The 25,421-nt window shown below is 67.1% G+C and overlaps 5 protein-coding genes across 11 annotated transcripts; all 5 read right to left on the bottom strand.

Moving 5' to 3' along the window:
* Window positions 1-309: 309 nt before the first annotated feature.
* On the bottom strand, window positions 310-6,003 carry HYAL3 (hyaluronidase 3). Its single transcript, XM_045579566.1, has 4 exons — window positions 5,894-6,003; window positions 1,506-2,414; window positions 1,070-1,159; window positions 310-980 (listed from the first exon to the last, which is right to left on the bottom strand). Exons 2-4 carry the CDS (start codon window positions 2,391-2,393, stop codon window positions 705-707), a joined length of 1,254 nt encoding a protein of 417 aa, XP_045435522.1. The 5' UTR covers window positions 2,394-2,414; window positions 5,894-6,003; the 3' UTR covers window positions 310-704.
* On the bottom strand, window positions 3,072-6,513 carry NAA80 (N-alpha-acetyltransferase 80, NatH catalytic subunit). Of its 3 annotated transcripts, none has more exons than XM_036432242.2 (2): window positions 6,300-6,513; window positions 3,072-4,186 (listed from the first exon to the last, which is right to left on the bottom strand). In XM_036432242.2, the coding sequence occupies exon 2, from the start codon at window positions 3,994-3,996 to the stop codon at window positions 3,229-3,231; it is 768 nt and encodes a 255-aa protein (XP_036288135.1). In that variant the 5' UTR covers window positions 3,997-4,186; window positions 6,300-6,513; the 3' UTR covers window positions 3,072-3,228. The 3 variants fall into 3 exon arrangements, with proteins under 3 accessions (XP_036288135.1, XP_045435525.1, XP_045435526.1); XM_045579569.1 differs by having other exon boundaries at window positions 3,072-4,116; window positions 6,300-6,438; XM_045579570.1 differs by lacking the exon at window positions 6,300-6,513 and adding an exon at window positions 5,894-6,010.
* HYAL2 (hyaluronidase 2) lies at window positions 5,405-23,552 on the bottom strand. 5 transcript variants are annotated; one of them, XR_006741180.1, is made up of 6 exons: window positions 17,599-17,735; window positions 15,921-16,911; window positions 15,417-15,506; window positions 14,594-15,065; window positions 7,217-7,221; window positions 5,405-5,419 (listed from the first exon to the last, which is right to left on the bottom strand). XR_006741180.1 is itself a non-coding variant. In XM_045579565.1 (4 exons), the coding sequence occupies exons 2-4, from the start codon at window positions 16,860-16,862 to the stop codon at window positions 14,655-14,657; spliced, it is 1,443 nt and encodes a 480-aa protein (XP_045435521.1). In that variant the 5' UTR covers window positions 16,863-16,911; window positions 23,432-23,552; the 3' UTR covers window positions 14,394-14,654. The 5 variants fall into 5 exon arrangements, 3 of the variants coding, with proteins under 3 accessions (XP_045435521.1, XP_036288106.1, XP_045435519.1); XR_006741179.1 differs by lacking the exons at window positions 5,405-5,419; window positions 7,217-7,221 and adding an exon at window positions 7,346-7,357 and having other exon boundaries at window positions 14,587-15,065; XM_045579565.1 differs by lacking the exons at window positions 5,405-5,419; window positions 7,217-7,221; window positions 17,599-17,735 and adding an exon at window positions 23,432-23,552 and having other exon boundaries at window positions 14,394-15,065.
* HYAL1 (hyaluronidase 1) lies at window positions 7,024-9,803 on the bottom strand. Its single transcript, XM_036432219.2, has 4 exons — window positions 9,664-9,803; window positions 8,320-9,243; window positions 7,924-8,013; window positions 7,024-7,753 (listed from the first exon to the last, which is right to left on the bottom strand). Exons 1-4 carry the CDS (start codon window positions 9,682-9,684, stop codon window positions 7,436-7,438), a joined length of 1,353 nt encoding a protein of 450 aa, XP_036288112.2. The 5' UTR covers window positions 9,685-9,803; the 3' UTR covers window positions 7,024-7,435.
* TUSC2 (tumor suppressor 2, mitochondrial calcium regulator) lies at window positions 20,848-25,180 on the bottom strand. The gene is made up of 3 exons (XM_036432243.2): window positions 24,555-25,180; window positions 23,432-23,552; window positions 20,848-22,030 (listed from the first exon to the last, which is right to left on the bottom strand). Exons 1-3 carry the CDS (start codon window positions 25,163-25,165, stop codon window positions 21,965-21,967), a joined length of 798 nt encoding a protein of 265 aa, XP_036288136.2. The 5' UTR covers window positions 25,166-25,180; the 3' UTR covers window positions 20,848-21,964.
* Between the last annotated feature and the right edge of the window lie 241 nt (window positions 25,181-25,421).

Genomic DNA, 25,421 nt, shown 5'->3' with positions numbered 1-25,421 from the left:
GTCCGGGCCCGCAGCCACGAGGCCGGAACTACTACTCCCAGGGAGCTGTGCGCGCGTATGAAGGCTAGCCCCGGAGCATCTCGGGAATTGTAGTCCACTCCCGTGACCCTGAAGCCCGCGACTTTCGCTGAACTGTGCGCCCACAACCCTCCGTGTCCTCCCCGACCCACACCCCCAGCAAACGCCACTAGCGTTAACTTTGAAAGCTTCCCACCACGCAGGACTCGCATCTCTGGACGCGTGCAGCGGACACTCGCGACTCCATGAGCATGGGGCGCGGGGCAACGCAGTGAACAGCCAAACGTCAGGCAGCGAAAGAAAAAGTGACTTTATGATGAAAGCAAAGTACAGACAACAGTTTAGCGCGCACAGACCTTGGTCAACATCTTGAGACCCGCCAGTCCCCTTCCTTCGGCATCTCTCTCCATGGACCCGTGATGTGTAGAAACAGAGCCCTGGGCTGGCACCTCACCATCTGGAACCTTCTCTCTCCCCCTAGGTCAGCTTCCTTTGTAGCAGGGATCAGGTGATCTGAGAGCCTCTGGTTTTAAAATAGTGGAAATTTGTTTTCTGGTCCCTTCCACTCCCCAGGGGTCCCATGGGAAGTAGGGTGTGTGTGAGAGAGAGGACAAGAGTGGGACAGAATCCTCAAGGGCTGCAAAATGGTGGCGGGGACAGGGGGTCACAGCAGGGGACCCCTGGCTTTATGCTGTTTCCTCAGGCCCTGGCATAGGCCTGGGCTCCTGGCAGGTGGGGCCGGCCCAGCCCCGGTAACAGTGGCATCTAAAAGGCTCCCAGGCCCCAGCGCCGCCCCCTGGCGGCAGGTGCAGGAAGGCTTCCTGCTGTCCCGGGTCTCGCCGGGCACAGCGCCCGTGGCCGTGGCACCGCTGGCGGCTGCAGGCTGCGGCCGCCCTGGCCACGCTGGTCACGTAGGGGCCCAGGCTGCCCACCAGGTAGTCGTGAAGGCGCCAGCACTTCTCCTGAGGAATGGAGGGCCGTGTCAGTGTGCCCGCTCCATGGCCCTGGCACCCCCAGCCTGGGCCGCGTGGCAGCGGAGGGCAGTGATCACCTCGGAGCTGGAGAGGCTCAGGTCGCCCCAGAGCACCACGCCGGCCGCCCCCAGCGCCGCGCTCACGCCGATGGTCCGCACGAGGTCGTCCTGGAGGCAGAGTGCCGCTGAGCCGGCTGAGCTGCCCCGTCCCCGGGCCTACCCCCGCCTTCCAGAACCGTCCCTGACTCAGCACCCCAACCAGATCCCACCTCTAGAGAGGGCCCCTCGGCACCCAGCCCCCGGCGGCTTCTCGCCCTCCACCCAGAGAATGTCTCCCCTCAGATCAGGGCCCCCAGGCTGGCGGTGCCTCCCCCGGGGCAGAGCCACACCTGGCAGATGCTCCAGGTTAGGAATGCCCCCTCAGAACCAGACCAGGGCCTCCCCTTCCACCCCACCCCCAAACCCCTCCCTGAGACAGGGCCAGGCCTCCCCACTGGACACAGCCGTCCCTCACCTGGGACAGGAACCGTCCGGAGCGTCGGCGGGTGAGGCGGGCGTACGCCAGCACCGGCAGGGGGTGGGGGTGCCCGGAGCGAGCCACCTGGAAGGCCTCCTCCAGGCGGTGCCGCACAAACGCCTGGCGGTGCGCGGGCGGCAGCCGGGGCGGCAGGTAGATGCTGGGGAAGAGGGCGCTGGAGGCGGCCCAGAGCCAGCGCAGCTGGGTGTTGCGGGCGCGGGCGGCTGGGTGGCAGCGGCCTGTGTAATTGGCAGCGGCGCCGTGCCAGCCGTTGCCGCAGGCCGGGAAGCGGTAGAAGCCCCAGAGCCCCCGGGGCCGCAGCGCCCGGCCCAGCTGCAGGGTGCCCTCCATCAGCGCCCGCGCCGCCTGCTCGAAGGCGGCCCGGGCCTGGCGGAGCTGCTCCCGGGGGTCCTGGCGGGGCAGCACCCGCCGTGCCCACGCCCACGAGGCCGCCTGGTAGGCGCGGCGGCGGCCCCAGTTCCCAGCCCAGAGCGGGCACCATTCTTCCCAGTCCAGCACCGCCAGGCCGGCGAAGCCGGGGCTCAGGCTGCGGCGGATCTGGCTGGCTGCGCGTGCCAGGTGGCGGGCCAGGGGCGCGGCCTGAGGGATGCCCCCGTTGTGAGCTGTGCCCCCGGGCCCGATGTAGGGATAGAGGCCCAGCTGGTTCTTGTAGAAGATGGTGATGTTCTGCCCGCGGAAGCTCTGCCCGCGGTTGGCAGTGATGCCCAGGGCCTCCAGCGGCAGGTGCACGCCAAAGCGGGCCCCACAGCGTGCCGACGGCACGTTCCACAGCACGGAGAAGGGGGCTTCGGGGGCCCCCGGTGGGGGCTGGCCACGCCCCAGGCACAGGGCCGCCCCGAGCACCAGGGCCGTGCCCAGCTGCATGGTCTCGCCCCGGGATCGGACCTGCAGGAGAGAGGGTGTGAGCTTAGGGTCCAAGGCCATGCCTCCCACACGGTGGGGAGAGCGCCCCTAGCCCCTCCCCCCAGTGGGGAAAGCATGGCCCCCGACAGGTCCCGGGGCCTCTCAGAGCAGCCACACCCCGGGCTGGCCTGGTTGCTCCCCTCCTGCTCTCCACCCTCCACCCTTGACCCTCTCCACCCTGAGCTCTCCAGTCCGTTCCTCCCCTCCCCCGCCCTATCTCCTGCCCAAGGCTCTCAGCCCCAGCTGGCCCCTCAGCCTCAGTCTCCCAACATCACCGCCCCGGGGCCTCCTGGATCTCCAGGGGGCGAGGGCACAGGGCTCCCACCGTCCCAGCAGGCCACTGCCGGCTGTCTGCCTGCGGCTCTGTCCCCTGGGGTCATGATCCTATCTGTGGGCCTGGTTCCCCATTGCCCGTGGGCAGCCAGGGCCTGACATTCGGCAGGCGCTCAGGGAGTGGTGAGGAGTGAGTGAGTGAGTGTGGAGAGAACAGACACCCTTTCTGCTGAGCCTGGCCGGGTGGGAGGGGCAGACGCAGGAGCCCCTCCATCCACGGCCGAGGTGGACCTGGGCTCCTGCAGGACGGGGGACCTAAGCTGAGCCTGGGAGGCGAGGGTGGGGATCAACAAATAAACCGTCATGGCCACGCCTGACAGAAGCCTTTATTGAGCCACTCTGAGGGCCGGAGCCCCAGCCAGGGAGCCTTGTCCTGCCCCCACCCCCCCTCTCAGCGGCCCCTGGGGCCAGGGGCGGAGGCGGGACTGTCCTGGGGAGTCCACTGCCGTGTCCTAGGAGCCCCTCAGATGTCCTTCTCCATCCAAAAGACGGGGCCCCCTCTCAGGTCACGGTACCCTGTCTCCAGCGGGCTCTGCGGAGGGGGTCCCGCTGGAGCAGGCGGCGAGGCGGCCAGGGACTCGGGCAGGGGAGGGGGTGGCGGCAGTGACGGCCCTTTGGAGGCTTTGGGGGCAGCGTGGGCAGCCAGGCTAGGGGCCCTGCAGGGCAGCCGGGGGCACGGGGCGCTGGAGAAGACACGGAGCAGAGCAGCGGGCACCCGGGGGCTGGTGAACACCAGGCCCTGCACCGGCTCCCCCAGCTGGTAGCCCAGGTGGGCATAGAAGGGCAGCTGGTCACGGGTGCTGAGGTGCAGCCGGCGGAAGCCCCGGGCCTGAGCAAAGACCTCCAGGCCCTCCATGAGGCGGCGGCCAAAGCCGCGGCCCCTCAGGGCCCGGGCCACCACCACGGTCTCCACGAAGAGGCTCTGGGGCCGGTCTAGCACCCGTGAGAGGCGGGCGTGCCCCACCACGACGGGGGCGTGCCCGGGCGCCGGGTGGGGGCTCAGCAGCATCAGGCAGAGGGGGAAGCTGTCGGAGGACTGGCCCAGGGAATGCAGGCGGGAGGCGCGGCTGCGCGGCCACTGCTCGTTGATGAGGTCTGCGCAGGCGTCCAGGAGCTCCGGCCGGCAGTGCACAGGCTCCACGGTCAGCTCCGCCAGGCTGGGGGCTGGGGTCGCCTCTGGCCGGTGCGTGGGGTCCAAGGTCAGCTCAGCCAAGCCAGGGAGGAGGGTCATCTCTGCACGGCATGCAGACCCCGAGGCCAGCGCAGCCGGCCTGGGGCTCCGGGTCCGCTCTGGCTGGTGCGCAGGGTCCTGGGGCCGCTTGGCCGGTCGGAATCCCGGGGTCAGCGCCAGCTGGCAGGCAGGATCCGGAGTCAGCTCGGCCGGCTGGGGCTCAGGATCCGCTCCAGCCAGTTGGGAGGGTCTAGGGGAGGGTCAGGCGGCGAGGCGAGGCTCAGTCAGCTCAGGCCTCCTGTAAGATCCGGGCTAAGCTGCGTCAGGCTGGGAGCTGGCCCCTAGCTCAGGTTGCAGGTGGCTCAGTGCCAGGCTGGGGGATCAGGCCAAGGTCTCCAGGAAGTGGCATCTCCTCACACCACAAGGTGCTCCTCCTGTGGACACCAGCCAGGCCGGGCTGTGCCAGGAGGGAGGACTGGCTGGGGCAGGGGCAAGTGGACAGAGTGTCCGGGGAGCATGTGCCCTCTAGCAAGGAGTGAGGGCTGCACCTTGTTCCCAGGCTCACCTGATGGTGCAGGTGGACCAGAGGGACCTACACCTGGCGTGTGGGGGTGGGGGGGAGAGGGGAGAGACTCAGTGGACAGCAGAGGGATGGCTTCAGGTGGCCTGGCCTGGCGGCTCTGGCTTTAGCGCTGTCCTCCCCAGGACAGTTGACCTAGCCCTGCACCATGGCGACTGGCTGGCCACAGGCAGCTCATGCAAAGCAGACGCAATGACCCCTTGTTAACGCCCCAGGGCTCCTCACCGAGTTGAGGCAACTCGCTGTCCTGGGGAGCTCCTCCCCTCCCCCATCCCGAAGTCCAGGCCACACCCTAACCCCGTGGGCCATGCTCGCCACATAACTGAGGGGGTAGGGGGCCTGTGTGCCATCACTCACCCAGCAGGCTCTTTCCTCCCGCCTGGATGGGCCTCCAGCCCACGGCCCCTCCCCATCACTGCCCAGCCCAGCCCAGGGCGGGTGCGAGCGCCATGCTTACAATACAAAGCAACTACCGCAACAGTTTGGGAGGGCAGACACCGGAAATGGGTCTCCCTGGGCTGAGGGAGGTTCTGCAGGGCTGGTCCCTTCCGGGGGCTCTAGGAGAAAACCCACTGCCCTGCCCTTTTCCAGCTTCTAGGTCTAGTTCCGTGGTCGGCAAACTGCGGCTCACGAGCCACCTGCGGCTCTTTGGCCCCTGGAGTGTGGTGCGGCTCTTCCACAAAACACCACGGCCTGGGCGAGTCTATTTCGAAGAAGTGGCGTTAGAAGACGTTGAAGTTTAAAAAATGTGGCTCTCCAAAGAAACTTCAATCCTTGTGCTGCTGGCACGTGGCTCTGTGGACCGATGAGTTTGCCGACCACTGAATTCCAGAGGCGCCTGCTCCCCTAGGCTCACGGCCCCTCTCCATCTTTAAAGCCGGCATCGGCTCAGTCCAACCTGTGCTTCCACAGCACCTCCTTCTCTCTCAGGACACTTCGGAGGGTCCTGCTCCAACGGTCCCCTCAGACCGGGCCCAGCAAGGTCCCTGCTCACAGCCACCCGCACTGCTGCAGGCCTGGCTCCCCACGGGCCTGCGTTTCTTGCGTAGCCGCTCTAGATAAGGACCACAGCTTCCTCCCACACCCACAGGGTCCAACGGCCCCCAGGTTAGGGGGCCAGACCTCCTGCCCCCAACCCCACTGCTTGCCCATTCTGCCCCAAGCCCTGCAGACAGGGTCTGTGCCGGGGGGATGCCTGGCGGTGGGGGGTGGGGGTTGAGGCAGGCGCGCTGGGCCCCACTATTCTACTCACCTCCTCGCCAGAGAGGACGTCCTGGCTCCCGCCCCCAGCTCCCCAGCAGCCCCCTGAGCTCCAGGCCAATGTGAGGAGCAGGACGCCCCCTCCCCTCAGCCTCATTCCACTCGGAAGCCCCTCACCTCGACCAGCCACCTCCGCAGCAGCCGCACCCCTTGACCAGGAGGGAGGAAGCCCCAAGATCCGCATCTGGACCAGGAACCCCAGGCTCCCCCGCGGGCTTAACCCCTTCGTACCACCCCACCCCGCGTGGGCGGGGTTCCTGGGCTCAGAGACAGGCGGCCCCTCCGGAGCCTCGGTTTCCCCTCCCTCCTAATGGGGCCGTAAACCATGGGGTTTTGGGGGTGGGGGGTTGGAAACTGGACAGTGGACAGTGGCTGGGTGTGGCTCGGCACGCTCCGGGAGGGAACCCAGACACAGGGAGAGCGAGAGGCGCGACACGGCCACGCGACCTGACACACGGAGCGGACAGAAGCGCGGGGGCAACGCTGACGGACACGCTGCGCGTGGGGAAGGGTGGGTACTGACATGTTGCAGCTGGGCTCCAGGATGCTCGGCGTCCCGCTCCGCACGGGTCCGGATCTCGTTGTCTCTGGCTCGGACTCCTTCACCCGTCCGCGCTGCCCCCTAGCGGCGCGGCGGAGGCACTGCAGCCGTGGCGGCCCGCCACGCCCCACCTGGTCCCGAGTCTCCCAGGGCGGCCAGGCCCCGCCCCCCGGCGCGTGCGTCCTGACACTGACCCGAGGCAGGCCCCGCCCCGCCCGCCCCGCCCCCTGGCGCTGGGCCCCGCCCCCGGCGCGTGAGTCCTGACACTGACCGGACGCAGGCCCCGCCCCCTCCCACCCATTGGCGCTGGGCCACGCCCTGCCCCTGTGAGTCACAGCTCAACGCCTGCTCCGCCTCCCGCTGGCCCCGCCCCCAAGGCCCCGCCCCGGCCCGCCCCGCCCCGGCCGGGCTGTGGTTCCACGCATCACCGCTAAGGACCCGCCTCATTTCGGCTCCCGAAGCCCCTCCGGTGCCCTCCCAACCCACCCCCGCTTGCTACCACCTCCAGCTGCCCCCGTTTCCGCCTCGCCCCCGCGCCGCTCTGTCTCGGCTCCCTCGGATGGAAGCAGCCGGTGGAGCTTCCTCCTGATAGCGGGGTCCCAGCCTGGGAAGTAGCCGCCCTGGGACAGACGTCCATCCCAGGGGAACCTTCCGGGTCCGGAGTTGCACGTGGCTAAGTCGCTCCTCTCAGTAGACAGCTCTGGAGTGAGAATCACATCCGCTTTATTGACAGGATGCAGGCTGCTGACCATGCACCCCGCGGAGCCAGGGCGCCCCGCTGCAGCCGACGCTGGTGGTGATCCCAGCCTCCCCGGAACCTGCTCAGCGCCCTCTCGGCGGCGCCCTAGGCTGAATGAGTCAGGGCATCTCACGTGCTCAGCACGGGGCTCGGAGGGGACCAGGCGCTCAGAATGGCCGTTCTTATGATTGCTGCTGTTCAAAGACGGCCCCCCCCTCTCTCTAGCGGTGACGTTAGAGACCCTGAGGTGGGTGCCGGAGACTCCCGGGCAGGTGCTCCTGACTGTGCGTGGCCTGTGCAGCTGGGCCGGTCCTTGGGAGAGCCCAGCCAGGCCGGAGCGCACTGTTACATGACTCGGTGTGCACCGGGGGTGTGCCAGTCACCACGGGCCCCGCTGCTCACACTCGGCGCCCCTCCAGCGCGGGTAGCAGTGACACTGGAACTCCACCGCCATCCGTTTCCGATCCTCAGGGGAGAGGGCGCCTCGGAGGGTCAGGGGCCCGCCGCCAGGCGGGAGTTCAATGGAGAAACTCGAGGGGTTGAGCAGGAGGAGGGCCTCGGGGTGGTCCGGGCGCCGGGCACAGCGGCCGTGGCCGGAGCACAGGGCCTCGCTGCACAGACGGGCCCCACTGGTCACGTTCAGGACGAAGGGCCCCAGCGTGCTGTCCACGTACTCCTTGATGGCCTGGCATGACCCCTGGGCGGGAGGAGGCACGTCAGGGACGCCGGGCCACGTGTGGGCCCCCGTAGGGCACTGAGGCCCTCGCCGGCCAGCCCGCAGGTCTGCAGGGGTGGAAAGGATGGACCCGGTCTCCCCAGCCGACCTCTGCCCCTCATCCCCCTCCCCCCGCCTGGGCCTGAGCTCACCTTGGTCTTGGTGTTCTCCCAGCTCACCCAGAGCACTGCTCCTGCCGCTCCCTGGGCCACACTCTCCCCCAGGCTGTGCTCCAGCGCCTCCTGGGGGAAGCACAGGCACAGGTGGCTCTGCGGCCCCCCCCCCAGCCGGTGCTGGAACCCACTGGATGAGCCAAAGGTTCCTGTTCCCTGCCTAGGGGCCGCCCTCAGGCCAGCCTGTCCCGCTCTGGCCTGGGTGCCATGCAGGCGGGGCCTGCGTCTTGGCACAGACCTTGGCACACAGTAGGTGGTCAAGGACGTGAGGACGAAGGGGCGAAAGCGGCACCGGGCGGTGTGGCGTCCGTTGCCGGACCTAATGCCCACGAGGCGGGCCGGGGAGGGGGGGGCAGGGCCTCGGGAGGGACTCACCAGGGGCAGGAAGCGGCTGGTGAAGTCGTAGAAGATCTGGACGTAGGGCAGCACCGGCAGACTGGGGGCCCCGGCGGCCCCCGCCACGCGGAACGCCTCGCCCACGCGGTGCCGCACGTACGCCTGTGCCTTCCCCGTGCCCTCCAGTGCCGCAGGAAGGTAGATGCTGGGGTAGAGGGCGCGGCTCTGGGCCCACAGCCACCCCAGCTGGTCGTTCTGGGCCCGGACCCCCGGCGGGCACTCGCCCGTGTAGTTGGGGCTCCGGAAGTCGGAGTTGTAGCAGTCGGGGAAGCCGTAGAAGCCCCAGAGGCCGCGGGGCCGCAGGGCCCGCCCCAGCCGGAGGGTGCCCCCCATCCAGGCCTGGGCGGCCCCCTGGAACTGGGCCTGGGCGGCCGCCTCCACCCAGGGCGCCGGCCAGTCCGGGTGCTGCCCCCGGACCAGCGCCCGTGAGCGCTGCCGGTAGACGTCCTTGGCGTCCCAGTTGAAGGCCCAGCGCGGGCGCCAGGCCTCCCAGTCGACGACCGCCAGCCCCGAGAAGCCGGCGGCGGGCATGGCGGCCAGCACGTCGCGCTGCGCGCGGGCCAGGTGCGCGTCCAGGCTGGCGTTCTGGGGCAGGCCGCCGAACACGGGCTCCCCGGCCGCGGTGTAGTAGGGGTAGGTGCCCAGCTGGGAGCTGTAGAAGATGGTCATGTCCGGGCCCAGGAAGGTCTGGCCCGGGTTGGCCACCACGTCGAACACGCTGACGTCCACGTCCACGCCATGCCTCTCCAGGCACCACTGCGTGTTGGCGTTCCAGACGGTGGTGAAGGGCTGGCTGCGCACCACGGGGCCCCTGGCGCCGGGGGCCATGCCGAGCAAGGCCAGGAAGAGGGCGCAGCTGGGCAGCAGGTGGGCCGCCATGGCGCCGGGCAGGCCGAGGGCAACCTGGCGGGGAGGCAGAGCTGAGAGCCGGCCTTGAACTCTCTGGCCCTGCTCGCTCGCTCGCTCGCTGGCTCGGGGAGCAGCCAAGGCCCGTGCTCATCAGCCCAGCCCGGCTCTGACCTCAGGTGACACTGCCTGGCAGGGCCAGGGAAGCCAGGGGCTGGGACGCCGTCTGAGGCACATCTGAGCGGCCCCTCGGGACAGGCCTGGCCCCGCCGAGGCTCACCCCCACTTCCCCAGGGGCCACAGGAGCAGGGCAGCTGTGTTGAGAGAGCAGAGCCAGACCTGCCCCAGGCTGACAGACTGGTGGGGCTGGGCCCTCCCTGCCTCTCCCCAGGAATTCCCGCAGCCACCGAGGGGATGCTCAGGGACCAGGGACGGCCTCCTGTACCCCCGCCAGTCTGCCCGCTCCTCCCTGCTGACCTCCGGGCTGAGAGGCCTCATCCTCCAAACTCCCGGACTCCGGAGGGCAGCACTCTGTCCTCTGGAGGAAGTCGCCCCACCCAGCCTGGGGGCGGGCAGAGGGGTGGGCCCTGGGTGGGAGGCTGGGCCAGGCAGCAGAGCCACCTCACTACCCCCAGCAGAGTGCCCTCGTGGGGTGGGGCCTGGGCCGGAAGTGCCCTCTGTCAGCACCAGGGCAGGGCTTTACGGCTTTATTTGGCTGGGGTGGGGGTGAAGGCTGGGGGGGGGGCAGGGCAGGCCTGTGTGGTACTGGATCTGGGTACCTTGGGACTGATACCCAGGGAGGTACTTGCCCCCCATGGGGCTGCATGAATCCTGGGCATTTTTGCCGTGGTGGGTGGGCCCCTTCCTAAAAACATTTTTTTCTTTAAAAAAAAATATTTTTATTGATTTCAGACAAGAAGGGAGAGCGATAGAAACATCAATGATGAGAGACAATCGTTGATCGGTTGCCTCCTGCACGCCCCCTACTGGGGATGGAGCCCACCCCCTGGTCATGCACCCTACCTGGGAATGGAACCGTGAACTCCTGGTTCATAGGTCCATATTCAATCACTGAGCCATGCTGGCTGGGCTTTAAATAAATAAATAGATAATAATATTTCATTTGTTTATTTTAGAGAGAGGGAAGGAGAGAAACATTGATTTGTTGTTCTACTTGGTTATGTGTGCATTGGTTGATTCTCTATGTGCCTGACTGGGATTGAATAAAAAAATTCTTGAAAATATATTTTACAACTATGTTGGTATAAAGACAAACACACTCCAGATGGAATCCATTACATATTCCTTATTTATCTCTCTCTCTCTCTCTCTCTCTCTCTCTCTCTCTCTTTTTTGCATTAAAAACCTTTTATTTATAGGTTGTTGACAAGGATTCTGCAGAAGAACTATGCCTACGTGGCACAGGAACCTGTCTGAGCGAGGGGCTGGGTGGGGGCGGGTGTGAGTCTCCACCACTGAATCTGCCCATTACTCTTCTATGAACATTAAACATTGAGCCCTAACCTGTTTGGCGCAGTGGATAGAGCGTCGGCCTGCGGACTCAAAGGTCCCAGGTTTGATTCCGGTCAAGGCCATGTACTTTGGTTGCTGGCACATACCCATTAGGGAGTGTGCAGGAAGCAGCTAATCGATGTTTCTCATCGACGTTTCTGATTCTCTATCCCTCTCCTTTCCTCTCTGTAAGAAATCAATAAAAATATATTTAAAAAATTAAACACTGATGGGCCTCTAAGGTGCTGTGGTCCAGGCGCCACCTCGCTGTGGGGACCAGTCTGAAAGGCACCGGGTGCACGCAGTCAGGCTGCGCTGCCACCCTCTGCCCACCTGCTGGGTCAGGGCTGAGTCTGAGGCCCCGGCTAGTGCCCGTCGGGGCCTCTGCACAACCAGCAGAGCGTACGTTGAATGTGGGGCTGTTGTCTTGTGACTGTGAGGCCAGTCGGGGTGACCACACGCCTGCTCATTCCTGACGATTCCACGTGTTTGCTGATTCACAAGCCAGTGGTGGACGCCGAGCCGGTGCGCAGGCCCAGGCTTGCCTGCGGGGCGGGTGGAGGAGCCAGCAGGTCCCTGGGTCTGCAGCCTGGTCTGGGCCTGAGCCAGTGGCTTGTTGGTCACCAGAGCAGTGGCACAGCTGGCCGCCACCTGGGCTTGGTCCTCCAGGCTGGCTAGGCTGCTGTGGGAGAGGAGGGTCCAGGGTCCTGTGGGCACGTCGGCTGCAGGCCGAGTGCAAGATCTGGGCAGCGGTGGTAGCTGCTGAGCCTGTTCAGAAAGCTGGGTCCCAGAGTGACCAGCACCAGGCCTGGGGCAGCCTGGACCCCTCTCCCTGAGCTCCATGCTGCCTCCTGCTGCCCTTGGAGACGGAGGGCGGCCCCTGGCACCATCCCGCCCACCAGCAGGTCACATTCTCGCTGCCTCAGTGCCAGGGAGAAGCTGTAATGGAACAGCAGGAAGCAGCTGGGTGCCTGCGGCCCTGCCCCACCCCAGGGCACCACCCACAAGCTAGCCTCTGCAGGGCTGGTCCGAGGGATGTGTGTCTGGGGTCTGAGGAATAGAGTGAGGAAGTAAAATGGAGTCACTGGGGCCAAGCTGTGAAAGTACCACAGTCAGTAGGCTGGGCTCCGAGGGAAGGCCGCCTTCTGTTTGCCTGGCTCGGGGCCTCAGATTTGAACTTTGCCTTCCGGCGTCAGGCCTAGGCAGACCTCAGCCCCCGGCGACCCTCTGCTTACCCCCCGAGGACCCCACCCCCAGAGCACCGAGGGGCACCGGCCTCGCTGTGCGCGGGCCAGGCCGCACGTGGATGGCCCTCAGGCTGGGCCAGCACCTCGGCTGCGGAACTGATTCTGAAGAAATGACTCTTTAGCTGCTCACAGGTGAGCCAGCTGCGGGCCCAGACCTGCCTGCTCTCTCGTCGGGCACACCTCAGGCCTGATCCCCTCGCTCCCACCTCCACCCCCACCCTGGCCGCCCATAGGCCAGTTCTGGCTATTATCCTCAGCTGCCCTTTCTCCGGGTGACTTCCAGGCCCCTGGGGGAGCTGGGGGAGGTGCTCACAGGTCACCGTGTGTAACGGGGGTCACAGTGTGTAAAGGGGATCACCGTGTGTAAAGGGGGTCACAGCATGTAACGGGGGTCACAGTGTGTAACGGGGGTCACAGTGTGTAACGGGGGCCACAGCGTGTAAAGGGGGTCACCGTGTGTAAAGGCGGTCACAGCGTGTAAAGGGGGTCACAGCGTGTAACGGGGGCCACAGCATGTAACGGGGGCCACAGTGTGTAAAGGGGGCCACAGCGTGTAAAGGGGGCCACAGTGTGTAAAGGGGGTCACAGTGTGTAACGGGGGTCACAGCATGTAAAGGGGGTCACAGCGTGTAACGGGGGCCACAGTGTGTAACGGGGGTCACAGCGTGTAAAGGGGGTCACAGCGTGTAACGGGGGTCACTGTGAAAGGAGGCCCACAGGAGGGGTCAGAGCTTCGCTCGGGGCTCTGTGTATGTGGACGTCAGACACAGCGGCGGCGGGCGAGTCCAGGCGCGGGTGGGGCCAGAGGTGTGCCCCCATCCCCGGGGCTGGGAGGTGACAGGTGGGAGGAGGGTAGCTCACAGGCGTGTGGGCTCACAGCGGCCCGCTCTCCGCTGGCTCCATCAGCTCATGGTCTCCGTGACCAATGCCCGGATCTTCCCGAGCAGGCCTGTCCCCACCGCCAGGAGCTCGGGAACCCCCGCACACGGGGCCGCCTCCACCAGGGGGCGACTGTCCTCCCAGGGCGCCCAGCTGCCCCTCCGTCTCTGCCATCACCAGGCGGAGGACAGGATGGCTGGACAGCCGGAGTGGACGTTGGTTCGGAGGCACTTGCTTTTGCGGGCTCTGCGCCCCTCGCCCTCTGCTTCTCTGGGGAGCGCCTCCTGGTCCAGCGCCTCCCTCTGCGCGGCATCGCACAGGGACAGGGCGCGTCTCCACGGGGACTCCCGGCACCGGCAGGTGCGCGTGCTGGTTAGAGCAGCCACCGGCACCACCTCGGCAGCCAGGCTGTGTGGCTCCGGCTCCGGCTTCCCTCCTGCCTCTGCCTGATGAGGCCCGGCCGCACCCGGCCCCGTGCTGGCATCCCCGCTGCTTCAGTTCCCGACACCTCTGACCCCGCTTCGTTCCTAGGGCTGAGTCATCTGTGACTGGGACGGGCACCCAGGTTTGGGTGGGGTGGCTGAGGCCGGGGAGACCCACCCAGGGAACTCCCTTCGGGGGCAAGGAGTGGCGCAGCCAGAGCAGGTCTGACTGCTCCAACCGCTCTGCTCTCCTGGGGCAGAACAGGGCTGCCTGGAGGACCTCTCTGCTCCCAGCCCTGGTCCCCCTTCCCCCCCTCCCCCCACACCCTCCGCTCTCCTGGGGCAGAACAGGGCTGCCTGGAGGACCTCTCTGCTCCCAGCCCTGGGTGCCCCCGCCACCCCAACAGGCGACTGCAGTGCGGAGGACTGGACTTCAGAATCCACACCCCATCCCTTCGCCTCCTCCGACCAAGCCTGGTGGGGAATGGCCCAGCGGGGTGAGGGGTGAGGGGTGTGCTGGAGTCCACTGCCCGGGAGCTGTGGGAGGGAGAGTGGTCTGGCTGCTGGCCCAGCTGGGAAGATCAAACCTCCACTCCCCTCTCGCCCTGGGTGGGCAGGGGATGCGGGCCAGCAGCAGCGAGGCGTCCTCACAGGAGGTTGGGCTCCACCGCATTCCAGTCCGTCCGGAGAGCCAGGCCGGGCACGGGGTGGCCCAAGTCCCTCCGCTCCAGGGCCCGTCCAGCGGGCAGCTGCAGGCCTGGGGCCCAGTGAACACACTGACCGATGACAAGTCAAGAACACACAGGTTTGCCAAGACCGGTCTGGCTCAATGGATAGAGCGTCGGCCTGCAGACTCAAGGGTCCCAGGTTCGATTCTGGTCAAGGGCATGTACCTTGGTTGTGGGCACATCCCCGGTGGGGGGTGTGCAAGAGGCAGCTGATCGATGTCTCTCTTTCATCGATGTTTCTAACTCTGTCCCTCTCTCCTTCCTCTCTGTAAAAAATCAATAAAATATATTAAAAAAAAGAAAAAAGAAAGAAAGAAAGAACACCCAGGTTTCACAGAACAGAGCTGGGCTCCAACCCCGGGGAAGAGTCTAGAATCACTCACAGGCCCTGGCCCAGGGGCAGACAGCCCAAGCACAGAAGCAGTTGTTTCATATTTAATTTACAAAAGAGACCCCAAATAATAATAATAATAAACTACCCAGGAGCAGGGGAGCAGGCCATGCGTCCCTTCCTCTGGCAGGGACAGCAGGGGTCCCCTCCCCCTTAGAACAGGGGGTGAGAGCTGGTGAGGACGCCCTCCGCGCATCCCAGGGGCTCCGGCCCCTCCGGACGCGCGCGTCCCCCATGCCTGGCAGAGCCCCGTGGCAGAGGCCAGCTGCCGAAGCCAGGCGAGCGATCTCTACAGAGTCCAGGCGAGGGCCAGGGCTGCCGCGGCCAGCGGGCCAGTGAGGTGGGACCCAGCCCAGGCCCCGCCGGCACCCCTGGCTGCCCCCCCACGGTCCCACTGGCACTGCTCGCCGCCCCAGCCCAGGTAGCATTGGCATTGAAAGTGCGTCTGCAGGTGCTGGAGGTCGGCCCAGCTGAGCTCGCCCTGCGGCCTCAGCAGGGGCTCGTCCGGCGAGCGGCCGGGCACCAGGCGGAAGCTGCTGGCGCTGAGGTGCAGGAAGGCGTTGGTGTTGGGGTCGCGGCGCACGCAGCGCCCGTGGCCGTGGCACTGGGCCCGGCTGCAGTAGTGGGCCGCCCAGGACACGTTGACCACGTAGGGGATCAGCAGCTGCATCAGGTAGCTCTTGAGGTACTGGCACGTCTCCTGGGGGCAGAGGCCAGGATCAGGCCGGCTGCCTCCGCCCAGGCCCGGACGGACGGACGGACGCTGTGCCCACCGTGGCATGCCCGCGCCTTCCTGAACCGGGGACATGTGTGCGTACACATGCACTTGTGCCCGCGCCCTCTCTGTCCCCGCGCCTCCTGAGAAGGGGTCAGGCAGAGCTGGAGCCTGCAGGACAGCAGGGAGGGGCTCAGGACGGCACGTCCCCGATCCTGGGAGACAGACACGGGGGCCAGGCCAGGTGTGCCCACCTTGAGGTCTGACAGCCAAAGGCCGGAACACTCACCTGTCCCCGCAGCGCCTGCGGGCGGGAGGGCCCTGGAGTTCACTTACCATGCTGGTGGTGAAGCCTGCGTCGCCCCAGATGACGACCCCGGCGGCCCCCAGGGCGGCGCTCTCGCCGATGGTGGAGATGAGGTCCATCTGTGGGGACAGAGGTCACTGTTCTGACCTGCTGGCCTTCCCCAGCACAGTCCTCCCCCCTCACTCTCAGGCAGGGGCCTCCTCTCACTCTCTCCTAAGTGTTTAAGGCATTTCCACCCCCACTTTGGGCCACTTTCTGGAGCCTAGGATGTATCTACCGAGGGAGACTCCAAAATCAGCACGCCCGCCCCCACGCCCACGCCCACGCCCCTGCTCTGTCCCCGGCCTCCTGGCAGGCTTTGGGGTGGGTTCTCAGCCCGTCAGGGCCCTGATTTTCTCATCTGCAACAGGGAGCTGCGATGCTGCCCTCTCCCCAGGTTACAGAGATGGAGGGGAGGGCTGGGGAGGAGAGTGGCCAGGGCAGTGGGGGCAGGAGGCCCCCGGGGAGGAGGGCGGGGCCCTGGAAGGCGGTACCTGGCTCAGGCCGGTGAGGCTGCGGGTGTAGGTGGGCCGCGTGAACACGTAGACGGGGAGCGCGTGGCCGGCGTGGTGGGTGCGGGCCACGCGGAGCGCCTCCTGCACGCGGAAGCTGACGAAGTTGCGGACGTGCGGGGTGGAGGCGAGCGCCTCCTCCAGGTAGACGGAGGGGAAGAGCGCGGTGCTCTCGGCCCAGAGCCAGGCCAGCTGGTCGTTGCGGGACACCTCCACGTCGGGGCAGCGGCCGGTGTAGGTGGCCCAGTTCTGCGCGTAGTCGTGGTTGTAGCAGTCGGGGAAGAGGTAGAAGCCCCACAGGTGCCGCGGCCGGAAGCGCTTGGCGGCGCGCAGCGTGCGCAGCATGAACTCGCGGGCGCCGAACTCGAACTCGTACTGCGCCTGCTTGGCCACGCGCTCCGGCGGCCAGTCCGGGTGGCGGCTGGCCACCAGCTGGCGCGACCGCTGGCGGTACACGTCCTTGTCCTGCCAGTTGCGCACCCACACGGGCCGCCAGTCCTCCCAGTCGATGACGGCCAGGCCGGCGGGCTCGGGCTGGCGGATGTAGTGGCGCAGGCGCTCGGGCAGCGCGGCCAGGTGCGCCCGCAGCACGCTGTCGTTCTGCGGGACCCCGCCGTGCACCGGCCCGCCCTGCGCGTCGAAGTGCGGGAACGGGCCCAGCCGCTCGCGGTAGAAGATGGTGATGTTCTGGTTGACGAAGCCCTCGTTAGGGGAGGCGCGCACGTCGAAGGCCGACTCCTCCCGGTCCAGCGGCACCTTGAGGCGCGGCCCGCAGTCCTGCGTGGGCACGTCCCAGGCCACCACGAAGGGCCGGCCGGTGAAGATGGGCGCCGCCGTGGGCTTGAGCTCCTTGGCCCATGCTACCGCCAGCGCCAGGGCCAGCGCCAGGGCCAGGGCGATGGCGGGGCTCAGGCCTGCCCACATGCTGGGGGCTGCAGGGAGGCGGCGTCACCTGCCGGCACCGGCTCAGGAGCTGCGGGGAGGGTGATGGGAGAGGGCAGGTCAGCCTGGAGAGCCGGCAGGTGCCGACCTCTGACCCATCCACGCTGCTGTGCGGGCCAGTGCCCAGGGCGGTGCAGACCCCGTGGCCTGGCTGCAACAGGTTTGAGGGACCACAGGCCCCCGGGGGCGAGCCTGGCCCCCGGGGGCGAGCCTGGCCCCCGGAGCTCACTGCGGGAGCACAGCAGGTGGCCTGCGGCTGGGAGAGGAGGACCTGTGAGGCCTGTGACCCCTGAGAACCGGGCCCATGGAGCTACCGACTCGCCGCCCAGAGCCCCGCGATGCCCGCACTCCGCTCCGGAGAGCCCGGGCCGAGGCCGCCGGGTACCCGGGAGGAGATCTCGGTGCAGACACGCCAGCATTCGGGCAGGCGGGACAGCGGGCAGCGGCCGGCCGGCTGGCGCGCACCCGGGCTCCGGGGGGCCCCGCGGGGACAAAGGGGGGCCCGGCCCTGCCCTGCCCAGCCCCCGGGAACGCGCGCGCCCACCGCCGGGCGGGCCGGGGCAGAGCTCGCGGCGCCGGGCCTTTGTGCGGGACCCCGCCCCCGCCCCGCACGTGGGGCCCGAGCCCGGCCGGGGGTGGGGTCCCCGTGCCGCCTCCCGGGGGCTCGGAGCCCAGCCCGTGGGCGGAGGGCCGCCAGGCTGGCATCGCCCGCCCTCACCTCGCGCGGGGCACCGCCAGGACCCGCGCCATCGCCACCGCCATCCTGGGCCCGGCCCAGCCCACTTCGGCCGCCTGCCCAGACCCGGCCGGCTCGGCGCCTCCGCTGGCCCCGCCCCCGGCCGAGGGCCCTTTAAGAGTCCTGCCCGGAGGCGGGCCCGGGGCAGGGCTGGCGGCCGGGGCGGGGAGGGGCGCCCGGTGTCCGCGCCGCCAGTGCGGTGTTTTGGGCTCTGGCGTCCCCGGATCCTCCTCCAAGGGACGTGGCGACCCTTGTAGGGCCCCGAGGCCCCTCCGGACGGGGATGCCTCCTGGAGGCTCAGCGGCTGACGCCAGCCAGGCCGGGACACTCCCCCCGCCGCCGCCTGTGCGTGTGGTACGGTCCTCCCCGCTCCGCGGCGCGGCCGGCCTCTTAAAGGGACAGCAGCATAAAGGACGGGGATGGGGAGGCCAAAAAGGAGGTGGGATCCCCCAACTCAGCCGCGAGGAGGTTCTGTGGGACCCCGCGGCCTTGCTTTGGGGGCAGCCGCGGATCTGGCCCTGCACCCCTCAGTGTAGCCCCAGCCGGGGGGCGGGGGACCCTTTGTGTGGGAAGGGGGACGCTGACCAGAGCCCAGCTCCAGACCCCCAGGACAGTGAACCCCTGTGGATCGGGCTCCCCTCCCCCGGCTAGGGTCTGAAGAGGAGCCCCGCCCCTTCTTGACCGCCTCTCAGACCTTTCTGGGCTGGGCTGAGGCAGTGGTTGTCTTGGCAACAGGAACTGTGGGTCTCAGCTTGGCCTGCGGGTTGTCGGCCTGTAAGGCCAGCGGGCCCTCGGGATAGGCACCCCCCTAACAGGGACATGCCTCAGGCACGGGCCCGCCCTGGACTCCCCTCCCCTCCTGCCCAGTCTCGGAGGACGAGGGTGGGGGGCTGTGGCGCCCCCAAGGCTTCCTTTCACCCCTGAGGAGGTGGCGACCACCCTTGCAGAAGGTCCTGGTGGGGTCGCAGAGAACGCTGGCCGGGCCAGAGGGGCTCCCCAGGCCTCCATCCGCTATCCTGGTCCCCTCTCCCCGCAAACCCCTTCCGCTGGGTAGCGGACTTGCTTGCCTCTTCCTAGATCCGCTCCCCGCGCGAGCTCAGCTCCCGAAGGGCCGGGCAGGGTCGGCACCACCAGCCCATTCCCGCTTGCAAGCAGGGGAGGGGGGGGCACAGCTGAGAGCGCACCTGTCCGGTGCCACCAGCCGTCCGTGCCGGGCTCACCTGTGGGGAGTCCTCGCTGCGCAGCTTAGAGCCTCTCCAGTCCGGCTACTGCCCAGCGGGCAGCCCGCCGGTGACTTGATAAACCCATCCCCTCCTCCTCCCTCCCGCCTCTCACCCCAGCCCTCTCTCCTCACTTCCTGCTGCCCCTTGGAGAGGAAAGGGCCAGGAATGGCGCGGGGGCGGGACGGCTGTGACCCTGTTTCCCTCGGGTCTGCCCTACCGGCGGACTGTCCTCCCACCCTTCTCCCGAGGTCCTCCCAGGCCCAGCGGGCCAGTGACAGGAAGGCTGTGGGATCCCACTCAGGTGCCAGCCTCCCGCAGGCCGGAAGCTTCCTGAACACTGAGGCTCTTCTCCCCCTTTCCTTTGAGGCCGAGACCATCCTAAGACCCAGGAGAGTGCAAGGGCCCTGGTGTTGGGAGTTCCGGGAGTCGGACTATTTGGGGGGTGCTTGGCTGATGGTTCCCCTGAGCAGGTGATGAGGGAAGGGGGGTCTGGGAAGGGGTTGGAAGAAATTCCAGGAACTGAGTCAATCTTTTCCACTGAGAGCGGAAGTATCCGAGTTTGACGAACAGAACATGCTGATGTGTGGCTGGGGTGGGGGAGGGCCTGCAGGGTGTTCTCCTGCCGGAGGGATTTCCCTGACGCTGCAGAGTAGGTGGCTCTGTGCAGCCTGTGGGAAGTAGGTGCCCATGTGTGGCTGGCCCCAGGAGGTGCGGACAAATGGGCACCCCTCAGGTCACGTTACCTCTCCCCCAGCCTTTACCCTGCTGGCCACCTCCCTGGCGCCCAGGCCTCTTTCCTGGGGGAAGTGGGCACATGCCCTGTGGTCTGCCCTGAGGGCCAAGGAGCCCTGGACGTGGCATGGGAGGGTGGCCTCCCTACACCACCATGCTGGCTCCACCAGGGATGCTGGCTTTGAAAGCTTCAGGGTGGAGCCCCGGGGGAAACAAAGAGCAGGCCAGACTGTCCCGGGCAGGGACACTTCCTCAGGCAGGCAGCAGGAAGGAAGTGAGCATAGCCCAGCGGGAGGGTGTGGGGAAGTGGTGACCTGGCTCCCATTGTTTCCAGCTCTGGGGTCAGCGGGGGCAGGCCCAGCACAGCAAGTTCTCGCACACGGGGACAGTGGTGCTAGGAGATGGGGTGCCACGCGGCCGGGCAGAACCCTGGTCCCGGGGGCGGGCAGATGACCGGAACTTGTCTGACATCTTACTGGGAAAATGGGCAGGTGCCCAAAGAACTGTTAGTGCAGGTTGCAGCATGACCTCCAGGAGGCTAGCAGGCCAGCTCCCTGGACCAGAAGCCTGTGCCTGAACGCCCTCCTCCCGGACGAGGGCTGGGCTGATGGCCAAGGGCTGGGCAGAGCCGTGACCTGGCCTCAAGCAGGCGCTGAGAGGGAGGCGGAATGTCCGCAGGGGCCAGGCGGCAGGTCAGACGGTGGGTGGCAGGAGGCACAGTACTGGTGGCTGAGCTTTGCTGGAACAGAGGCCCCAGGCCCACTCTCCCGGTGGCACCACAGGCTGCCCAGGAGGCGGCAGGTGGACTGGCGGTGCAGAGCCTGGAAGTAGTCGGGGGTGCTGTGCCCCCACCTCGCTGCTGTCCCCTTAAGCCTGGGCCTTGGAGGTCCACAGGGTTTAGGCTGTGGCTCCAGGCAGGGTCAGCTGGTAATGCTGGGGCAGGTTATTACTCCGGACTTGAGTGAGTCACACTCTCGCCTCAGGTTAGGCCGATGAGGACAATCCCTACTGAAGTCTCCCAAGACCTTTCAGTCCCAGGGATACCACGTCCGGAAGGCAGAGGAGGGGCTTCCACTCTGAGGGATCCAGTGGTAAGGTCTGTGTGAGCACACTGCCACCTCCTGGTCATGCCGGGGATGGCTGCAGACCAGGTTCAGACTTGCCTTTGGCCTTGCTATAAACGGGGGCCAGGGTCCTGGGCCCAGGCCTACCCACTGAGCGCTGTGGTAGTCTGGATGCCAGCTGTCACAGCCCCAAGGATGCCACTCTGGTCTTTAGGGTCTACAAATAATTTTATTGAAACTGAACGAATAACACAACAGCCTTCCTAGACTGGGGGCCACCCTCCCCACACTACTTCCCATTCTCTGGAAGCACAGAGCTTGCACAGTAAGGAATTAAAAAAAAAAAAAAAAGGAATTTCTATGTAGAAATCAGACTCTGCCCCAACCATGTCATGGACTAGACTATTTACAGACTTTCACATTTTAGCCTTTTATGGTTGTTCTCTGTCCCTACCCAGGGGCTCCAATACTTTCCCCTGACTGATCCCGAAGGGATGGGCACACTATAGGGGAAGGGGTGGTGGGCTCAGGGCTACTGGCACCACAGGGTGGTGTCCTCCCAACATGGGTCGGGGGAGACTGGTGCAAAAGGCAAGGGAGAGCACATGGAGACAGTGGGTAGGGGCACCTCCCCAGAGGCACAGGCACCCAGAGCCCAACCTGATCCCATCCTATGGGGGGGGGGGAGGACAACTCCAGGGGCAACTAGTTGCAGGGGGAGGGATCAGCCCAGTCCTGGCAGAGGGAGAAGCCCCCACACCAGCCCCTCCCCCTGCGAACAGCCTGCAACTGTCCCTCCCTCTGGGGGCGGGAACACAAGGGCAGACGGGTAGGAAGAATCAGGCTTGTGTCGCCCCAGCCTCTGTCCAACAGAGGAGAATCGAGGTAGCAAATGGCTGAAATGCTCCGAGGACCGGGTTGAGGAAGTGAGGGGAGGGAGTCCCCACTGTGTCCAGCTCCAAGCCCAGGCTGGAAGAGAGACCTTACTTGTAAAGCGCTGTAGCCCGGGAGGTGGGGTCCCGGGCAAGCTTGGAAGCAAGCAGGCCACGCCGGGCGCAGGAACCACTCATCCTCCATCGGCACCTGCCCCGCCCGGCTCCTGACCGGATGGCCAGGGAAGGCGGGCTGGTAACGCCCTCCCCGGCCCGCTCTCATCCGAAGACAAACCAGCACCCGACCAACACGCAGGCCTGCGGCTCACAGCGGCGGCGGCCAGGCCCGTGGGGTTTAATCAGGACAGTGGCTGCAGCCTCGCTCCTCGGCGGGAGCCGCGCCTTGAGCTGAGCGTTTCTTGCTGAGGCAGGAAGTGCTTAGGCCTGAACCCCAGGCTCACACCTCATAGAGGATCACAGGGAAATCCACGTGGATTCGGGGCGTGTCCAGCTTCACGGTGCCCTGCCGTGGAAACGGGGGCTAGTGAGGGTCAGCTTGGGGCCCCTTCTCCAGGAAGCCTTCCCGTTCCTCCCAGCTCCTCCCCCAGCAGCTCCCCCATGACAGCAGCCCCCATCCGGGCCGCTCTCTCACACTGGCACAGGCTCCTCCCCTCACACTGGGCACAGGCTCCTCCCCCTCACACTGACACAGGCTCCTCCCCCCCCACTCGGCACAGGCCCCCCCCCCCCACTCGCACAGGCTCCTCCCCTCACACACTGGGCACAGGCTCCTCCCCCTCACACTGGCACAGGCTCCCCCTCCTCACACTGGGCACAGGCTCCTCCCCCTCACACTGGCACAGGCTCCTCCCCTCAGACACAAGCTCCTCCCCCTCACACTGGCACAGGCTCCTCCCCTCAGACACAAGCTCCTCCCCCTCACACTGACACAGGCTCCTCCCCCACCACTCGGCACAGGCTCCCCCCCCCCACTCGCACAGGCTCCTCCCCTCACACTGGGCACAGGCTCCTTCCCTCACAATCGGCACAGGCTCCCCACACACACACTGGGCACAGGCTCCTCCCCCTCACACTGGCACAGGCTCCCCCTCCTCACACTGGCACAGGCTCCTCCCCCCCCACTCGGCACAGGCTCCCCCCCCCCCCCACTCGCACAGGCTCCTCCCCTCACACTCGGCACAGGCTCCCCACACACACACTGGGCACAGGCTCCCCACACACACACTGGGCACAGGCTCCTCCCCCTCACACTGGCACAGGCTCCTCCCCCTCACACTGGCACAGGCTCCCCCCACACACACTCGGCACAGGCTCCTCCCCTCACACACTCGGCACAGGCTCCTCCCCTCACACACACTGGCACAGGCTCCCCCCCCCACACTGGGCACAGGCTCCTCCCCTCACACGGCACAGGCTCTTCCCCCTCACACTGGCACAGGCTCCCCCCCCCACACTGGGCACAGGCTCCTCCCCTCACACGGCACAGGCTCTTCCCCCTCACACTGGCACAGGCTCCTCCCCCTCACACTGGCACAGGCTCCTCCCCTCACACTGGCAAGGCTCCTCCCCCTCACACTGGCACAGGCTCCTCCCCTCACACTGGCAAGGCTCCTCCCCTCACAATAGACACAGGCTCCTCCTCACACTCGGCACAGGCTCCTCCCCTCACACACTCGGCACAGGCTTCTTCCCTCACACTGGGCACAGGCTCCTCCCCCTCACACTGGCACAGGCTCCTTCCCTCACACTGGCACAGGCTCCTCCCCCTCACACGGCACAGGCTCCTCCCCCTCACACTGGCACAGGCTCCTCCCCCTCACACGGCACAGGCTCCTCCCCCTCACACTGGCACAGGCTCCTCCCCCCCACACTGGGCACAGGCTCCGGCCGCTGCCCGCCTCACCTGAGGAATCAGGTTCTTGTGCACCCGCCTCAGCTTGGCCCGCTTCTGCCCGTTCTTGGTGACGATCGTCTCCTCGTAGAACTCGTGAGCGAGGTCTCCATCCTCGTCGTAGAACATGGAGCTGTGGGAGGAGGGGGGCGGGCTGGGCGGGAGCCTCACACCGTCCCGGCACTGGCACCGGCACAGATCGCCGGCACAGGCAGCAGCGGCCTGGGGGAAGGGAGGGAGCTAACACGCCTGGAGGACGTGCTTCGGGCCTGGGCTGCGAGAAGGAAGGGAGTGAGGAGCGGGCAGCCGCCAGTGCTCCCGCAGGCCCCGGAAGAGAGGCTACCCGGGAGCGCGCTGTCCAGGCAGCCATGGCCAGTTCCCATCGCTGGTCCCTTCAGCAGGAAGAGCCATTCCAGCATCAGGCCCTGCCTCCACCAGGATGACAGCGGGCAGGGTGGTGGCTGAGCACGTTGGTCCAGAAGACGCGGCTGGCCCAGGGCCAAGGCCTGAGACAGCAGCTGCCTGAGCTGGGAGGGAACCCAGAGGAAGGCTGCCTCCTTCCCCCCCCCCCGGGGGCCCGTGCAGCCAGCCTGCCTTTGTAGGGTCTCCCCAGACCCGCCAGCGCCAGCGCCAGCATCCCCGCTGGGGACCACCGGGGCCAGTTCAATCTAATGCTCCTGCTGAACCCCTGGGGAGAGGCCAGGGCTCCGGATCCGGAGAGCATACTGATTGGGGTGTGTCTTTTCTCCTAGGCCCCCGTCCTGCTTTCTCCCCCCACCCCTGCCCTGCCCTGCCCGCAGAGGTCCAACCTCACCTCCGTAACAGCGCAAACTGGGGCATCCCCGCTCAGAAGAATCAACTTGCGGGCTGGGCTTAACGGGGCACAGAGCCCCATCTGCGTTCGGCCGGCGTAAGGCTGCCTGCCCAGGCCCAGACTCTGGCCCACTCTTCGCCAAGCGAGCTCCTGGAGCAGGGGCCTCGGAACCCCCCACCCGGCGCCCCTGCTCCCAGAGGGGCCTGGACACGGGGAGTCCTCGCTGCGCAGAGGCGGCGGTGGGAGCTACCCATGGCGCACGGCGCGGGCCGCCAGCCCGTCCTCCCGGGGCCGAACCCGCGCCCTAACCCGCGCCCTTACCCTCGGCGCGTGAACACGAAGGGGGGCACCACTCGGCCTCGCGGCCGCGCCAAAGCCTGCTCCGCGGCCGCCGCCTCCGGGCCGCCGCCCCCCGTCGCCGAGGCGAAGGGCCACAGCCCCCGAGCTTTGGAGCCGCTGGTGCCCATGTCAGGGCCGCCGGCACATGGCGGACCCCGCGGCCGCTTCGCTCTCACAGGGCAGTGCGCGCCACCATTCCTGCCCCGGCCTCCGCTCGCAGGTGCCGCCGCCGTCTTCCGCAGGGTCGGCTGTCTCCACGGAAACCTCATTTCCGCTTCCGCCCGTCCCGCATGCTGCCCCCTGATTGGCTGTTCCTCCCGTCGATCCGCAGAGCGAAGCCAATGGCCGACCCGGACACCAGGCATCCCAGGATGCACTGCGGCCGCCCGGTCCCGGCGGGCCGCCGTCTGCAGCCGGGGCAGCTCCCGCTCGGGAAGGCGGTGGCTCGGTCTGCGCGCCTCTTTGGCGTGGATGGCGCCTCCGACGTGCCCGGGCGCCAGTGTGCCCCTAAGGCAGCTCTGTGGGACCTGACCCCCAGGCCAGCCGCGGTGCCTGGCTGGCCTCGTTCTGTTCCCTTTTGCGATCACTGGCATGTGGAGAAGAAACGGAACCCATGGGAAGTGAAGGGATTGGCCAGATGCCATACAGCCACACTGAGGCCTGAGAAGCCAAATCCAATGGCCCCCCTTCCCCCCCAAATCAGAGGATATGCCTCAGGAGGGCAGGGCTTCAGGTGCCATGAGCAGCGAGTGTCCGTCCACAGAGCGGCTCCCACAGCTCGTGGGTGTGTGGTTTCCCTAAGCGCTAGCTGCAGCTCATGATCTTGCCCAAACCAAGACGTGAGCCCCA

Source organism: Pipistrellus kuhlii, unplaced genomic scaffold (assembly GCF_014108245.1).
Source record: "Pipistrellus kuhlii isolate mPipKuh1 unplaced genomic scaffold, mPipKuh1.p scaffold_m20_p_11, whole genome shotgun sequence".
NCBI classification, from domain to species: domain Eukaryota; kingdom Metazoa; phylum Chordata; class Mammalia; order Chiroptera; family Vespertilionidae; genus Pipistrellus; species Pipistrellus kuhlii.
This window is presented reverse-complemented; position numbering and strand designations above follow the sequence as displayed.

What these genes read in the sequence shown, in the direction of transcription:
- HYAL3 (XM_045579566.1), bottom strand. Translation starts at nt 2,393, where the DNA reads ATGCAGCTGGGCACGGCCCTGGTGCTCGGGGCGGCCCTGTGCCTGGGG. An exon ending in CCGGACGGTTCCTGTCCCAG is followed by an intron (nt 1,160 to 1,505) that starts GTGAGGGACGGC and finishes CTCTGCCTCCAG; the next exon opens with GACGACCTCGTGCGGACCAT. An exon ending in TGAGCCTCTCCAGCTCCGAG is followed by an intron (nt 981 to 1,069) that starts GTGATCACTGCC and finishes TCCATTCCTCAG; the next exon opens with GAGAAGTGCTGGCGCCTTCA.
- NAA80 (XM_036432242.2), bottom strand. Translation starts at nt 3,996, where the DNA reads ATGACCCTCCTCCCTGGCTTGGCTGAGCTGACCTTGGACCCCACGCAC.
- HYAL1 (XM_036432219.2), bottom strand. Translation starts at nt 9,684, where the DNA reads ATGAGGCCTCTCAGCCCGGAG. An exon ending in CCAGCCGCTTCCTGCCCCTG is followed by an intron (nt 8,014 to 8,319) that starts GTGAGTCCCTCC and finishes TGCTTCCCCCAG; the next exon opens with GAGGCGCTGGAGCACAGCCT. An exon ending in GGGAGAACACCAAGACCAAG is followed by an intron (nt 7,754 to 7,923) that starts GTGAGCTCAGGC and finishes CCTCCCGCCCAG; the next exon opens with GGGTCATGCCAGGCCATCAA.
- HYAL2 (XM_045579565.1), bottom strand. Translation starts at nt 16,862, where the DNA reads ATGTGGGCAGGCCTGAGCCCCGCCATCGCCCTGGCCCTGGCGCTGGCC. An exon ending in GCCTCACCGGCCTGAGCCAG is followed by an intron (nt 15,507 to 15,920) that starts GTACCGCCTTCC and finishes CTGTCCCCACAG; the next exon opens with ATGGACCTCATCTCCACCAT. An exon ending in CAGGCTTCACCACCAGCATG is followed by an intron (nt 15,066 to 15,416) that starts GTAAGTGAACTC and finishes CTCTGCCCCCAG; the next exon opens with GAGACGTGCCAGTACCTCAA.
- TUSC2 (XM_036432243.2), bottom strand. Translation starts at nt 25,165, where the DNA reads ATGCCAGTGATCGCAAAAGGGAACAGAACGAGGCCAGCCAGGCACCGC. An exon ending in TTCGTGTTCACGCGCCGAGG is followed by an intron (nt 23,553 to 24,554) that starts GTAAGGGCGCGG and finishes CTCCTCCCACAG; the next exon opens with CTCCATGTTCTACGACGAGG. An exon ending in ACAAGAACCTGATTCCTCAG is followed by an intron (nt 22,031 to 23,431) that starts GTGAGGCGGGCA and finishes TTTCCACGGCAG; the next exon opens with GGCACCGTGAAGCTGGACAC.